The sequence below is a fragment of the Sciurus vulgaris genome (genome assembly GCF_902686455.1).
Source record: "Sciurus vulgaris genome assembly, chromosome: 16".
Taxonomy (NCBI): Eukaryota; Metazoa; Chordata; class Mammalia; order Rodentia; family Sciuridae; genus Sciurus; species Sciurus vulgaris.
The window spans coordinates 23,502,492-23,518,180 of NC_136477.1; the positions used below are offsets into that span (position 1 = coordinate 23,502,492).

Below are 15,689 nucleotides of genomic sequence, written 5' to 3' on the forward strand. Positions count from 1 at the left end.
TGTTCACACTGTAGAAGCATCACCTCCTCAGAAATGCTGTTGGTAAACACCTGACTTACAGTGTTCTCACTCTCCTCTTTCTCCTTCCAAGAACTTCTTACCCCTTATGATGTATTTGTTTGTTGCCTCACTAAATGCCTCTCCAGCTAGGGATCCTTGTTCCCAGAAGGCAGGCAGAGGGTGGTTTTTTCCAGTGTCCCCCTCCCTACTGGTGTCTAACCCTGTTCCTCGTGTACTAGGAGGTGCTTCATCTACTGAAAGGAAGGATGTTGGAGGCCTCCAATGACTCAAGAGCAAGAAAACCCACTTCCTGAAGGGTTCCCTTTTTTTCTTTCTATCTCACATGTGAACATTCACTTAAGCAGAACAAGACAATGTAGGCAAGCAAAGCTGTATGGCAGTTTCATGGAGCCCAAAAGGTCATTGGCTCCAGGCAGCTAAGACTGAATCACAACCAACCCAAGACAACAGGAACATGGAAGCCATAATTTAACTAGGCACCTGTCAGTCAATCAGTTATCAATTGTTAAGCAAATATTTAGTGAGCCCTTCCCACATTCTTATCTTTATGTGAAGAGTTAATCAAATCCCCTGAGTCTTTCAAAGACCCAGTGGTAGCTTCCCCTGGATAGCTCCAGCCTCTTTGTCTACTTTCCTTTGCCTTTCCCCTTTCTTGAGAAGGGAGTTCCTATTCCAGCAGGCCCACACACACCACCAGAGCTCCTGCCCTTCAGACCAGGACTCTTACCTTGAATGGGGGAGAAGAGCTTGAAGATGAGGGGACAGGCCAAGACAACCACTTGGCCCCGAGGGGTGGCTGGCCAGCAGGTAAGATTGTCCCACATCTTGCTGCAGCCTGTGTGGTAAAGGCAGAGGACACATGTGTCACCAAAGAAAACCTGGGGCCTGAGCTCACAGGTACCACTCTATTCCTCCTCCTGACAGCCTCTTACCTTGAGGAGTTCCAGTCTGAGAGGGGAGGCACAGCCTTGCCCTGTCCTGGCAGGAAGAGGGGAGAAGAAGGCATGACTACCACTCCATGGTGCTCAGTGAGGGATGGAGTACCCCCTTTGGGCGTTTTGAACACTTGGAGGTTTTGTTTGTTGCAGTGATGGAAGGCTTCATCTGGCATTTGATGGGCAGCCACCAGGGATGCCACGTAGGTGACAAGGATGGTCCTACACAGTGGTAAATCCTCTTACATTCTGCATGACTTTCAGATGTGCCACTGAACATTTGTGTAGATGAAAACCTTTTGCAATGACCAGAGCTTAGACTCTTGCTCCATTTTACATATAAACCCAAGGTGCTTATTGCACAAGTTTAACATTCATGAAGTTTTCCAGGAATGTAACCATTGAGTAATGGGAGAGAAGAATATACTTTGTTTTGTTCTGAACTTTAAAGTCATTTGATGTTTTGGAAATCATGTTACCCACAGTAATACTGTTTGTGATAGTTGAGTCACTGGTATAACCACATGCATATATCAATCTGCATTTATAGCCCTCACATTCTCAGAATTTCTATTTATAGGTACAACCTTCAGACCATATCTTCTTATCTTTCAGTGCAATCATACCTGAACATGTACACAGCATTGTATTATAGGTTACTTTCCTTTTTGTTTGTCTTTTATATTATAGCTAGAACATCTTTTTTTGGTAGTGCAATGACCTTTCTTTTTATGATTTTTGAGAAAACTGACATTTAGATTTAAAATATGTATCACAAAATTATCAGCAGCAGTTTTAAGAATTTCAACAATGCTGATAGATCCTACTTTGCTGACACAAACAAGGCTTTTATGCCTCATTCAAAAAGCAAAACTTGTCCCAGGAGGACCTATTATAAGCCATAACTTTTTTAAAAGAATAAATATGAGCATATTCTGAATTACACTTCATCATAGTAAAAGTGCCTTGGAGAAATGTTTGTTATAAAAAGGAGGTGTGGGGTATGATGGGGCAACAGGCATATTGGGTTTCATCTAGGTTTTGAGTCTGCCTGAAGCTCACATGTCAGAACAGATGTCCCCATCTCAGTTGGGTTAGCAATGGTGATGGGGACATCAGAGAAAATCCAGCAGCACAGGCTGTGGGCTTCACTGTGTAGCTAAGTGATGAGTTTTGCAGGACCTGGCTAGTTAGGGGGGGTCTTCAGGGATCTGCTCTACTAGGCAGATGCAAATGCCATTTTGCCTCTTCAGGAGCAGGCTGCCCTTGAGGGACTATGACTACGCTGGACCCCCTCCCCTAAGGGAGGCTTAATTGTCTCTTTGCAATACTGCCAGTCCCATGGATTTGCTCAGGAAACCCAACCCCTGAGCCAAAGTCAACGCCAGCTGGGCCAAGCCCAGCCCAGCCCAGGTCCGAAGGTTCACAAGTTCCCAAGAAGGGGGCCTGGGAAGAGGAGGTGGATGGATGTCCCCACTTAGGGGAAGAGACTCTGAGTGCTCGAGTGGGGATGCAGTGGGGGTGGGGACTAGAGGCGGGAACTTTGGGTTTGCAGTCGTCAGGGGTCACCTGTAGTTAAGCTGAAGGAGATACTTGGAACCCTGGGGTCTGGTCAGACTAGTCTCCCTTCCTTGTGCACCCCAACCACTTCCACCCCAACCTACCCTAGGGGCACCTACAGTCTTAGTCTGGCTGCCAGATCTCCTCCTTTCCTGTGCCAGCCTCTCTGGAGGCCACGTAGAGGCCTGTCAGGCCAGTCAAATTAGGATTATGGTTTAAGAACCTGTTAATATCATCAAACACACGTAGGCTTGGTATGTGCCTGGCACTGTTCTGCCCTCTTTAAAGAAACAGCTTATTTAACCCTTCCATTTCACATCTGAGGAAACTAAGGCATCATGATAGATGAAGGTTACCTTGCTGGTGGGAGGTGCAGCCTATTGGCATGTTCCCGCTGCTGGTCTGAAGGGTTCCATGGCATATCTCTGGGGATTTTGTTGCTGCTGGACTTTGTTTACCCCTCTCTGACAGTGCTGGCCACACCCTGTTTTGTAGGCCAGCTATTGTGTCTGGGTCTCTGCCAGAATTCAGACTCTCTGAAGCTCCAGCTGCCAGCACAGGCTGGGGGGCAGATTCAGAATCGGGCTTCTGCCCCTGAACTTGGTTTCACCAGAGGTGGGACAGAAGAGAGGGACCCTAGGTCCTGCCCTTGGGTAGGTCATACTGGCCCTCAAGGAACCTCATCACAACCAAGGCTGGGCTGTGAACTGGTCCTGGGGTGCAGGTCGTCAAGTAGGGCAGGAAGCCAGGAAACAGGACAATATGGGGTGTGTGTGTGTGTTCAGGGAAGCCTCTTATAGAAGGCAGGACAGGATTGGTTGCTGAGGTAGAGGGGTCAGGGAAGCCGTGGAGGGGCCATAGCCATGAAAATGCTTGGTACTTCAACTGTTGGCCTAGGAATATTTTTCTGTATCCACTGGGAGGGGTCATTACCCCAATAGGAAAGCCCAACCTGAAGCATGAAGTAAGGAATGACAAAGCAGGGTGGCATGGGGCCTCTGTTGTGTCATTTTCTAGAAATTCATGCACACAGAGACAAACTTACACAGAACCCCAGGCACACAAGCAAACCATATATATATATATATATACATGGACATGAATAGACCAGACACAAGCAAACAGGTACAGAGGGACACAACTCACAGAGATGCATGCATCCGGACAGACCTATCTGGGCATACCATGGACATTCACACTGATAGAAACACAAATTGACACACAGGGACACAGAGTACCAGGCAGACACATCTAGGCATGTCCAGGCTTAAACAGACACACACCTACGACTCCTGGGGATACTCAGAGTCAAAGCAACAGACCCCAGAGGGACAGATGCAGCCCCAGATAGATATGGGCCAGGAGTGCGCATTCGCATGTATAGGAACACACACACACAGCCCCACACAAGGTCATGGGCAGACCCACAGCCCAAAGACCCACGCCTGCCCTCCTCTGGATCTCAGACTGGCTGCCGAACGACAGGGTGTTGGCACTCGACAGGCAACCAGTGCCAGCAGTGATCTCATCAAGATCACGAGGTGGCCTGCCTCAGGCCTGGGAAGGCTCTGGAGTGGGGCCTGGAGTCTGGGGTCTGGGTCTCTCAGACCAGCCCGTGATCCTGAGGCCTGCTGGGGCCTGTCTATAGCCTGATCCTCTGTCCTACCCTGGCAGGGTGGTGGGGGGCAGGCACATAAGCAGCAGGCAGGTTCTGCTACCCCTTGACCCAGGCCTCAGTCTCGGGACTCAGGAGACGGGGCAAACTGCCCTGTGAGGGCAAGGCCCATCTGTGAGGTCCCGTACACTCATTCATGTGTGCAGGAGACAGAGAGCCTGGGCTTCAGGGCCAAGGAGGAGGGGCTCAGGAGGGGTTCCATAACTGTCAGCCTCAGGGCTGTGGCTAGGGATCAGGAGAACCCAGGAGGACACAGAAGTGCTCCTGAATCTTCAGTGAGGTTGTCCCATTCCTGCAAGCCCAGCCTTGTAGAGATGACCTGGGACAGAGGCCCAGAGCAGGTGCAGTTACCTCACTCTCTCTTCCCTGAGGTATCAACTCCCACCCCCAGGGAGACTTGAACCTGACCCCCCTTAACCCGCAACAGGATGTGCCTTGGTACCCCCACATTCTCAGCCTCTCTGCTTCTCCAGACCTGCCCACCCTTCCAAATGTGGCTCAACTTCTTGCTGCCGAGTTGAGGGGAGGGTACTGTCATCTGTCCTGGTGGCCCTGCTGCTGGGTCTGGGCAACTGGGTACCACTCTTCACCCTGCCAGGCTGGAGTTCTTCCAGATCCCTGAGGAGGAGCAGCAGGGACTCTCATGTGCTCCGCCTCTAGGGCTGACCTCGACTGGTCTACTCAGCAGGATAAGGAGTTGATGGTTCATTGGACCTGCTGAGTGGGTTGGGATGGGGAGGACTAAGGGACTATGTATATGTGCAATGTCAATGTTAGTCCACTGAGTGTTGTGGTGGCAAAGTTTAGGGTTGGAAGAAAGAAAGAATCTCCTATGATTAAGTATTCCAGACCTGTCAAGACTAGCCTAGTACTCCTTGCTCTCCACTTCCAAGATGACTTTGAGCTTCCAGGTGGTACCTGTGGAGGTCATAGGACTGAATGCCCTGCTTTTCCTCTGAGATGCTAACAGTACAATGGTCTAATCCTAGAGGGTGGTGTCCTGGTTCCAGGCCTTCCCACCCCAGCTCTAACAAAGTCAGGGGATAGAAGCTTGATTCCTATTGGGCAGCTACTCTAGCCTCTCTATGGGCTGGGCTGGGCATTCTGGAACTTGCCTGCCTTTTTGTCCATAAGTCTCTATCACCTAGGACCCTGGACCTCCTATCTTGGGTGGGCCAGCAGCCGTAGGTATCATCCCCACTCTTTCTGTACCCCCAAATGCAGAGTTGGATTCACACCATTTTCAGAATCCCAAATTAGTATGGTCTCTGCTGGCAGCTGGGAGATCTCCAGATCTGAGGTGGGGAGATGAGAACAGGAAGACCTGTTAACCCTTCCTTCTCCCAACTTCTCACTGCCTAGCAGCTCTGTGGTGCAATCCCTGTTCCCCATGATCCCCATCAAACGAAGGTGGAGTGTATGTGACTTGGACTTCAGCTCACAACATGCAGAGACATGGGACACTGTGGGGTCCACAACTCCTCTCTTCCCATGGGGCCTCACCTGCTGTCTCATTCTCCAGCTGGGCCTCCTCCAGGCACTGCTTGTGCTGCACCTCAATCATCTGCAGATAATCACATTCCTGCTGCAGTCTGGCTGCCCGGCCACCCTAGGGGACAGAGACAGGGAGGTGCCCATCAGCTTTGTCCACAGTCTGCTTCTCATCCACTGTCTCCAAGAGCATGGGACCAGGTAGGACCCAGTCAGGACTGCCCTGGGGGAGATCCAAGTCCTATACTGAACCGCCATCCCAATCCCAGACAACATGTCCATCCGAGGCCCAGAAGGAACTCTGACCCTGACCTAGACCTGAGCCCAAATTTGTCCATTGTTCCCAAAGCTGGTCTTCCTTGAGGGCACTGTCATGGCTTCTTGGTGTCTCCCCCAATAATGCTGCAGTTGTAATAACTTTGACTTTAAGTGGGTCTTGTAACCCAGGAAAGAGATAAGAGGGTCTCTCCTTAGATTCCTGGGCTGGCCCACTGAACTCTGCCATGCTCCAGCTTGGTTTGGTGTTTTCTACCCTCACCTCAGTCTCTCTAAATGGGTGGGACTCAGATGAGCTACCCTGTTCTGAGGAGTTAGATCCCAGCCTCCAATTTCTGGGGACAAGCCTTGGAGGAATCCAGGAACAGAGGCATTTTCCAGCTTCCGATTCCACTCCAGGAGCCTGTCAGTCCCACGATCACCAGGTTGGGAAGGAGTGTAGCCACCACTTGGATAGACCTCACCTGCTTCCTCCTTAGCTTCTGGATGATTCAAGCTATACCAGATCTAATGAAGGTCATGGAGGTTTAAGGAAATAGAAGAGTCCCCTCTAGGAAGTCTTGAGATCCTACTAGGACTCCTCTGCCTCTGGAAACTGGGGAGAAAGGACGGAAAATTCAATTCTTCTCTCCTTCTCTCCACAGTGCCCTGGCCAGGGAGCAAGGTGTGGGTAGGGCAGATCAGTGTGGCAAGACATATTGGCACTGGGGCAGACATGTGAGTAGGGGTGATGGATATATAGGAGCAACCAGAAAGAAAAAAACAAAAAAACAAAACAGTTTTTGGAAGCTCTTGGGTGGGAGAAGGTGGGTAAAATCTACCGTGGGGGAACAACTGGGCTGGTGGCAGCTCCTATCTGTCTCTTTGACTTTAGAGAAGTAGCAGCCATTCCTGGCAAACCAACAAGTTTTCTTTTTTATGCTCAGGAAGGATAACATCACATTAGCACATTGGAGAGGGTCCAGCAAGACTTCCAGAATCAGAGATTCTCAGTGTCTCCTTTGAGTTGTTTTTCCCATTCTGGGGACAGGGTCCTTACCTCCCTGGATTTCAGTTTCTCTGTAGGCAAAATGGGCCCCAACCACCCCCTCTGCTGATTTGAAGGTTTCTTGAAGTGAATCTCTGGGAAGAGCGTTTCCTTCCTTTAAGGGGGTCCCCGTCTGGCCTGCAGGAACCAAAGCACATAGCAATTTGACCACTGGTCTAAGTAAGTCAACCCTGTGAAGAACATGCATCCCAGGTGGCAGTGACTCTCCATTGTCATCAAGGGAGAAGGGTCCCAGGTGAGGATGGACAATCCAATGCCTACCAGGCTACAAAGCTGAGTCTCTTCTATACCAATAACTCTCTTATTCCTTTTTGAAGGCTTTATGGAACCTTGTCTCACAGTTCACCTATAGTCCAACTTTCCCATATTCAGCTTGTTCCATAGCTGATCTAGTCCAGGTCCAAGGAAAGGTCTCCTTGTCCAAGACACCTTTCAGACTCTTTCAGCATCCAGGACCCACCTGCCCACGTACCACTGGTCTGGAAGCTACACAGTGAACATGGGTCCCATCTTGGACCGTTAACTTTGCCATCCAGTTGGGGTAAACACCTGAACTGGCAACTCATTTAAAACTGGCATATTGAAACAGATCTGTCAGGGAACAAGATACAGTTATTTGCAAAGCAGTTAAAAGATAGAAGATTTAAGGGAAACTGTGCTTGTGGGTTCTTATTGGGGGTCATGTGCTTCCCCTCTTTCTCATTAGAGTTACTCAGGCTGAAATGCTCACAATGCAGTGTCTTAAGCATTGTGCTTAGCTCATACTCAAGTTTGGGGAGAGGGATGATCAAGAGGATCCCAGAGGTAGTCTCTGAAAGAAGAATACAGGGACTGGCCAGCCCAAGGAAGATCATTGTTTATTTTGCTTCTCTTGGAGCACACTTCTCCTTCAGGTCCTTGCCATCCCTGTTGACCACCAGCAACAGGGTTTTTATGCTTTCTGGCCCCTTCCAGCCTCTTCTGATTCTCCTGCCTATTCTCACCTCTCATCACACTGTAACATGAAAGCTGGATGAATGTAGTGGACATTTGTTGTTTCTACCTTCCACCATCCTTTACTTTTCTCTGGTGCCACATCCTATCTGGGAAGCCACTTCCTTCCCTACTCCTAGTTCATGGGGCTATGATGAACCCTCTTCCAGAGGATGGACATATGCCCAAGACTTAAGTTAATCAGTACATTCCCAGCCACACTTTCTGGCATGTGGCCCAAGTCAGGCTGCTGAGAGCCAGAAAGTTCACTCCTGGGACTTTGGATTAAGTTACTAGGCAAGTGAATTTGCTTTCCCCCACTGGATTGGAACCCTAAAGGATGCAGGGACTGGAACTTCCATTACCATCTTGTTGACAAGTGGAACACAGTAATGAAAACCATACAACTGAAGGCAGAATAAAGAGATGGAGAAAAACCAGGTCTTCTTAACATTGTTTAAGTTCTTGGTTGAAGCTATGCCTGAAACCAGAACTATTTCCCACAACATGAGCCAATGTCTTTATTTATGGCCTAAGCCAGTTGAGTTTCTGTCTCTGGAACCAAAAGTGTCAAGTCTTGTGGTCTGAGCACAGGGCAAAGGATACCCTTACTTTATGGGCCCTCTTAAGCTAGGGCTATGATCTTTCAGTTGATCAAGAGATAGTTTTTCCCCACAATCACTGTGGGGACCTAGGATTTCTAGCAGTTTATGCCTGGAATTCTCTGAGGGTAGAAGAGAGTCAGGTCGACTTCACTAATCAACTCTGGATCCCCAGAAGCACAGCCACAAGGCCCTTCCTGAGAGGTAGTTTAGAGAGGTACTTTAGGAGAAAAGTGAGTGTAGGGTAACCCAGGGGCTTGGGATGTCTCTGAATCAAGTCAGGGTGACCTAGAAGATGAATTCTGCTTTTGACAGAATATAATTGAGTGATAGACCCTATCTGGAAAAGAGAGGAAATGGAGACCCAAAGAGGGACCTGAGGTCACCCAGAAAATGTGCATTCCCAAATGGGACCTAAGTCTCTGACACTGGTCTGGACAGTATCAATTCTTTTCCATGGCCCTGCCTTTGACCTTCTGGTCAACCATTGCCCTTTAAGGGCCAGGCCAGGACAGCTCCCTGTAGTCCTTATCACTGAGGAATTCAGGCAGACTTTGGACTTCCTCTCCCACTTATTTCCCTTTTTTAAACATCCTCATTATCTCTCCAGACTCCAGGTACATAGAGAGAGCTGGTAAATTCCCTTGCCCAATGTAGCCAAGTCTCTTCCAGGGCTGTATATAGCTGAAGCATGGACTTCATATGGAACGGGTAGTAGAGCTTGGTCTTGGAGGATGTTATGAGCTGGATGGTTAGAAACAGAGTATGAGCATCCCAGAAAGCAGGAGCAGTGTGTGCACCAGCCTGGAGGCATGATAATACCTAACATATTCAAGGTTGCAAGAACCCTGGTGTGGCAACAGCAAGCAATACTGGGGGTCCATCAGGAAATTAGTTAAGAGAGGTAGGCAGGGGTGGAATTGGAAAGGATCTTGAATACTATTTCAAAAGTGTGAGCTTTGACTTCTAGGCTATGGAGGACCCTCAAAGATTTGAAGGAGGAGAATGAGACTGGGGGATACACATTTTGCAAATATCCCTCAGGTTGCAGCTGGAGGGGTACAGAGGAACACGAGTCCTTGTGAGAAGCAGCTCTTCTCTGAGGTGGGCAGGTATAAAATGCAGCAGGAGGATTAGGGGAGTCAGGAGAAAGCATTTTCTGTCTGCAGATTGGCAGGCACTGGGAGCCACGTTGGATGATTTGGGCTTCTGAGGTTTGTCAAAGTTGGGGGCTCATTTTCCTGCCTGGGACCATCAGAGGAGGCAGAGGAGGCAGAGGGAGTAGAGGGCAAGACGCTCAGGAGTGCTCACTTATCTTCCCTGTTACTACAGTCCTGTACGGAAACCATCATGACCCTGACATTTATTTAAGCCTTCCCAACTTGAAATCTAGAGGTAACAGACACAGAGGGAAACTGAGGACCCAGAGAGAAAAAGCAGTGTGATCAAAGGCACACGTGATTTTGTGTTTGGCATTTCATGTTTGAGATGGAGATCTTTAGTTAGGGAGGCAGGGGGAAGAGGAGAGAAAAGGAGTAAGGGGGAAAGGGCAGGGAGTGGGCTACGGATAGGAAGGTAAAGTAGACCATGGAACCTAGAAGTCACAGAAGAGAGAAGCAACATGCTTCTAGCTTTGCAGAGGGCACTAAAAGAAGTCGACATAAGACCTCAATTTACTGTGAAATGGCATGTTGGAGCCTGCTGGAATGATAGACACAATGGTTTGATCAGGGAAGTAGCCACACCATCATGTACATATATGACAACTCACTGAACTGTCACTTCAGATTTATACATTTTACTGATTAAAATTTTTCTCTAAAGTCTCAGGGTAGCATGTGGCATTCCATAACCCCTCGGGAAAAAGTGGCACCTCTTATTGAAGCAAAGTCCTGTTAAGATCCCAGATTCCAAAATCAGACTTCTTCCAGCTTTGTCTGTAAAATGGGGCAAAAGCACCCCCAACTTCTAGGATTGTGTCCAGGGTTACATGTGGAGGACATCAGCCTGGCAATAGGAAACCACCTATAAGGGTTAGCAGTTATTGTCATGTCCAGTCCCCAAGCCAGGCTGGCCCTGCCCCCACCTTAGTGCTCTGCAGTAAGCCCAGGCAGCCTGAATGGCTCCCCAACTGACAAGCAGCAGCTGTAACCACCACAGTAGAAGATTCCACTCTGTCCGTTCTTCTTGCCCCTATCCCCACCCTGCTGATTCTGTTTTTTCATCCCTCTGCCAATAGCACAAAACCTCTTCTCTTTGCAAATCCAATTTTTGCAAACCACACTTCTTCTTGGGGAAGGCTGGGATCTAGATAGTAGAAGAGTAGAATGAGAACATATTTATGTATGTATATGAGGTGGGTGGGTAAAGTAAAGAAGAAAGGGAAATATAAGGGTATAGATTTGGGCTTGGGAACAAAACAAAACAAAACAAAACAAACTTTCCAGATCTCAGAGAGGAACCAGGACTAGGGCTCTCATAATTAGCAGAATCTAAGCAAAAACATTCAGCCAGTTCCCATCTTAGAGTGATTCTTGGAAGATTTCCTTTGGGACATGAAGCTTTTCAGGCTAAATATTCAGTTTAAGTCTTCCGCCCCTTGAAAACCATCATAGGCACCCCCAGGGAAGTGGGGTCGACAGGACCTAGTTTACAAACATATTCTCAGTGAGTGATGCTGGTGTTGGGGCCATCTGCTGAGGGCTTGGTCCTAGAACAGGGAGTCACCGGGCTGCATGTCCTCAGTACTGGGCAGTTTCCTCTGGTGATTCACTATGCAGGAAGAACTTGTTTGGGAGTTGGATAGGAGGAGGCACTTCCTTAGAGATATGGATCTTCATATCTTGAGCTGCATGAGGGGATGTCTATATGACTGATTCTACCCGGTGGAGCCCCATTAGATGTTACTGCCAAGGCACCCTACTCTCTCTCCATACACCTGCCACCTTGCTGTCCAATCCCATCAGATACAGATATGAAAGCTCCTGAGACAGGAAAATTCCCTGATGGCACCACTCCTTTGTGCTTCATTAAAAGTGGTTGAGGATATTTGAATATTAGACACGAAGGAAACGAACATTGAAGTTTTGTTATGGGTGATGACAATATAGTTCTATAAGAATATGTCCTTTGATTTTAGATGTGCATTTTGCAATAATTTGGGGTACAAGTTCAGGATGTCTACAATTGACTAAACATACTTTAGCAAGAAAAAAAAAGATGCAAATATTGTTATATGCTAATAATTGCAAACCTAGCAAGTATTTGCATGCTCATTATACTATTCTTTCTACTTGTTCATACCTTGGAAAATTTCCACAGTAAAAGTTAAAAAAAAAAAAAAAAAAAAAAAAGCAGCTGGGTGTGGTGGCACACACCTGTAATCCCAGTTGCTTAGGAGAGTGAGCAGGAGGATCAAGGCCAGCCTGAGAAAGTTAGTGAGACCCTGTATCAAAATAAAAAATAAAAAGACTGGTGATGTAGCTTAGTGATAAAACCCAGCATTCTGGAGACCTAGGTTCAATCCCTAATACCAAAAAGCAAACCCATATATGTAGTAGGGAGATTAATATTTTTTCTTCTTCAGAAAAATTTCTAAAGTACTTCTTAGGTACTTAAGGTACAAGAGAGTTTAGACATATTGCAATTTGCCTGGGTACAATGAATACCTTGTACTGGGAAGTAAAACAGGAGGGTAGATTCTGGGAGATCGAGAAGGGGCTTGGAGAAAAGAACAGGGCTTCTTTTAGTCCCTAGCTTTATTCATTCCTCATCCATGGCCAGAGGGGTCACCTTGGGGGGGTCAGCAATGGCAGGCTAGAGGCCCTATGTTGAGTCTGTGGCCCAGGCTGGATTGCCACTGAGGCTGCCCACCATATGCATCACCCCCCATGCAACCCTCTCTGAGAGGACCCATCATCTACCCGGACCTGGATCTTCACACACAGATTGTCTGGCCACCTCATGAGGACACACCCTGCATTCCCAGAGCTCCTGGCTACCTTGGATAAGGGTCCATAGGTCCCCCTAGCTGGGGATCAGCACTGTCCCTGGCATCCCTGTCACACAGACCACACAGCACTTTTGCCACTTTTACCTCTTTGAAGCTCATAAAGGTCCTGATGGATGCCCCGCCGTGTTTCACAGAGAGTCTGGGATTCAGGGAAGATACACCAGTCAGGAGGGGGAGCTGGCCCCATTTCAACCCTGCCTCCCCTTTTCTCCTGCACACTGAGCCAACAGTTTTTGCTTTCTCTTTTGACATAAGGAAACAGAGGCCCTTCTGCAGGGATTAAAAATGTTCCCCAGGTCAACAGGTCATTGCCATGGAGTGCTGTATGGACTAGGTTTCCAGTCCCCAAATGGGACTCCCCATAGAATCCCCAGAAATCTCAGGGAAGGCTGAATCTCAGGACACCAGGGTGGGATGATGAAAACTTCCCAAACAGCCTCCTCTTCCAACATGGTCCCCTGGAAAGGTCTAATCAAGGTGTCACTTCACTACAGGGGGCAGTAGGATCCAGTTGCAGTCTCCATCTTTCTTTCTTTCTTTCTTTCTTTCTTTCTTTCTTTCTTTCTTTCGTTTTTTCTTTCTGTCCTTCTTTCCTTCTTTCGCTTCTCTCTCTGTCTCTGTCTGTCTCTCTCTTTTTGGTGACAGGGATTGAACCCAGGGATGCTTAACCACTGAGCAACATTCCAACCCTTTTTTTGTATATTATTTAGAGACAGGGTGCAGTTATGTTTCCTAAAGTCCACAGGGTGGTCTGCTGGGAACCAAGAGGCCCTGGGCAGCTGTGGATAGCCCTGTAGTGTCTGAAAGCAGGAGGCCAGAGCAGGATGCCTAGGACAAAGTGATGCCTCCAGATCAGGTGGCCAGTCCCCTGCTTCAGCAGTTGGAGGAGTCATGCTTCCGCTAAACCCCTGGCTAGACTGAGGGGAGCTGGGAGATTCCTCTTCCTTCTGGGCTCAGGCCAACAGAGCCTGTTTTATGGTCTGGAGTGGAAGGTTGACTCATTAAGTTAAACTTTGCAGGGCATTATCCTGCCTCCTCCAGAGAACCTTCCCTGACTACCCTCTCAGTGCCCCTGCCCCAGTTCTGAGAGGCAAAACCCCATATCACCCAGACTCTTCCTCTTGGGTCTCCCACCAACCTGAGAACCTTCCCAGGGTAGGGTCTAGGGAAGTCTGGTGCTGGCATTGCCCTGGGAAGCTCTGCTTCTGAGGGAGGAGGCCCTTTGCCTGCTGTCCAGGGGGCAGGAGCAGTGGAAGGCCCAATGGGTGGCCTTGGGGCAGACTTCCTCCTCTGAGACACTGGAGGTTTTCTTTCCTTTTTTTTTTTTTTGCTTCCCTGTTCAGAGATTTCCCTTCCCCAGGCTGAGGTCAGGGCACCATAAACAGGAGTGATAAGGCTTTGGGCTTTCAATCTGAACTTTGCAGCTGCCATTTTATGACTCCGATAACTTCTCTCCTCACCCCCTGCCCCCACCAACTCCTTGGCTTCACTGGAGCAAGATTGCTTAGTGCCCATTCCATGAGGGAGAGGATGGAAGGAGAAGCAGACAGAGAAATGGGAGTCTTTTACTCTAGCCCACTCTCAACCACTTCTGGCTTTCCCTTGCCCTGTGGACCCAGTCCTGGGCTGGGCTATGAGGAACATGGGAGAGTGAGGCACCCCACTCCTGATCCTGTGGGATGGCAGAACAGCCCAGACTGGGAGGTGAGTAAGCCTGAAGGGGAGGCTGAGTGGGTTGGAGCAATTGGGGAGGGTCCTCTGAGGAGGTGCTAGAGTTGGGCACCAAATAAATAGTGGAAAGAGGGAAGGATAAGAATTGGAGGAGCCAGGTTTGGGCTGTCTCAGGATGTAGAGGGCAGATATGGTCTGGTGTGAGAGGCAGGCCCCTCTGAAAACACTCTGCCTCTGGGCACAGAAGCTTCCAAGGATGGAGGAATGTGTTGCCAATGGTAGCCCAAGATCCCTGGCTCATTCAAAAAGATTTTGAGTGGTTGGAACCCAGGGTTGGGAGAACCAGAGGGTTGTTGGAGTGACTTGGAGGCTCTGGGAGCTTGATGAAGTTTGGCTATCAGTGGAGGGTGGGGGTTTAAGGCCAGGTAATGAGCTTCCCATTCCCAAGGTATGCAAGGTACCAGTTAGGTGGAAAAATGGATTCCTGTCCTAGGAGAGGATGGTAAGAGATCATGGGACAGAAGGGATTAGATGATCAAGATCACCCACCCTCCCGCAGCCAACCTGGAGCTGGTTCCAGACCCAGAGTTCCCTTCCATTTTAGGTCCTGCTCCAGTAGCAACTCCAGGCTCCTCAAGGCATGGGGTAAGTGTAGGGGAAAAGAATCAACCTCTGTCCAGATCTGATTGGTGGGGGACAGGTGTGGCTCTGACATCTCTGAGCTTCACTTTGCCCATCTGCAAAATGGGGTTGGGTAGACTCAGTGAGTCCTGAGGCTTTCCCTGTTCCTAGAGAGATAACCCAGCATCTGCCCTGTGACCTTGAAGAGCCATCCACAGCCACACATGAGCACACCGCGAGTGGGGCACAGGGATACACTTGTGTCAGAGACTTACATACAAGCTTGTGGGGAGGAAGCAGAAGTATGAGGAAGAGGGAAATCACTGTTTATTGGCTACTGACTGCCTGATCAGCTTTTCCCATGCACACATTAAACAGTTAAACACTATCCCTACCCCCTCACTGCTCACCACCATCCTCCTTGGACTCCAGTATTTTTCTGCTCTCTTCAGTGGGAAGGTACAGGAAGGGGTCTGCCTGTTCCCACCTGATCCTAAGGGCCCCTTCCCAGGACCTGGGCTCCGATGCTGGATCTGCTGCTGAGACGTCATCTCATACGTAGCCACAGCGTCCCAGGGACACTTCTAGACCCGCACTACAAAGAGAGGACCCTCAGGGTCTCCCTCCCACCCGCAGTCTATCAGATCTTCCATCTCAGTTCACCACGGCATCGACCCTACCACCACTGGTCTGCGTACTCCACGTACACCATGCACTCAGAAGGCAAGTCTGAGGCCCGCTCTTTCCCCCAGTCCCTCTATCAATCCGGGATCACCTCGCTGTGCGGGTTCTGGGCTGCGCTGGG

At 49.0% G+C, this 15,689-nt stretch overlaps 2 protein-coding genes across 5 annotated transcripts in view; one reads left to right on the forward strand and one right to left on the reverse strand.

The window, feature by feature from the left end:
- VIPR1 (vasoactive intestinal peptide receptor 1) overlaps positions 1-15,689 on the reverse strand; it is a 48,119-nt gene that overhangs the window by 32,009 nt on the left and 421 nt on the right. For 2 of the 3 annotated variants that reach the window (XM_079114167.1, XM_079114166.1), the window contains exons 2-3: positions 5,695-5,800; positions 749-856 (exon numbers count right to left, since the gene is read on the reverse strand). In XM_079114167.1, the coding sequence (XP_078970293.1) occupies positions 749-856; positions 5,695-5,800 (214 nt within the window). Of the gene's footprint in view, positions 1-748; positions 857-953; positions 3,576-5,694; positions 5,801-15,689 lie in introns of those variants that run through there. The other variant, XM_079114168.1, reaches the window with a different exon arrangement.
- Positions 13,157-15,689, forward strand: part of LYZL4 (lysozyme like 4) — an 81,367-nt gene continuing 78,834 nt past the window's right edge. The window contains exons 1-3 of one of the 2 annotated variants that reach the window (XM_079114180.1): positions 13,157-14,296; positions 14,868-14,908; positions 15,396-15,607. The gene's annotated coding sequence lies outside the window, so the exon portion shown is untranslated. The remainder of the gene's footprint in view (positions 14,297-14,867; positions 14,909-15,395; positions 15,608-15,689) is intronic. The other variant, XR_013759768.1, reaches the window with a different exon arrangement.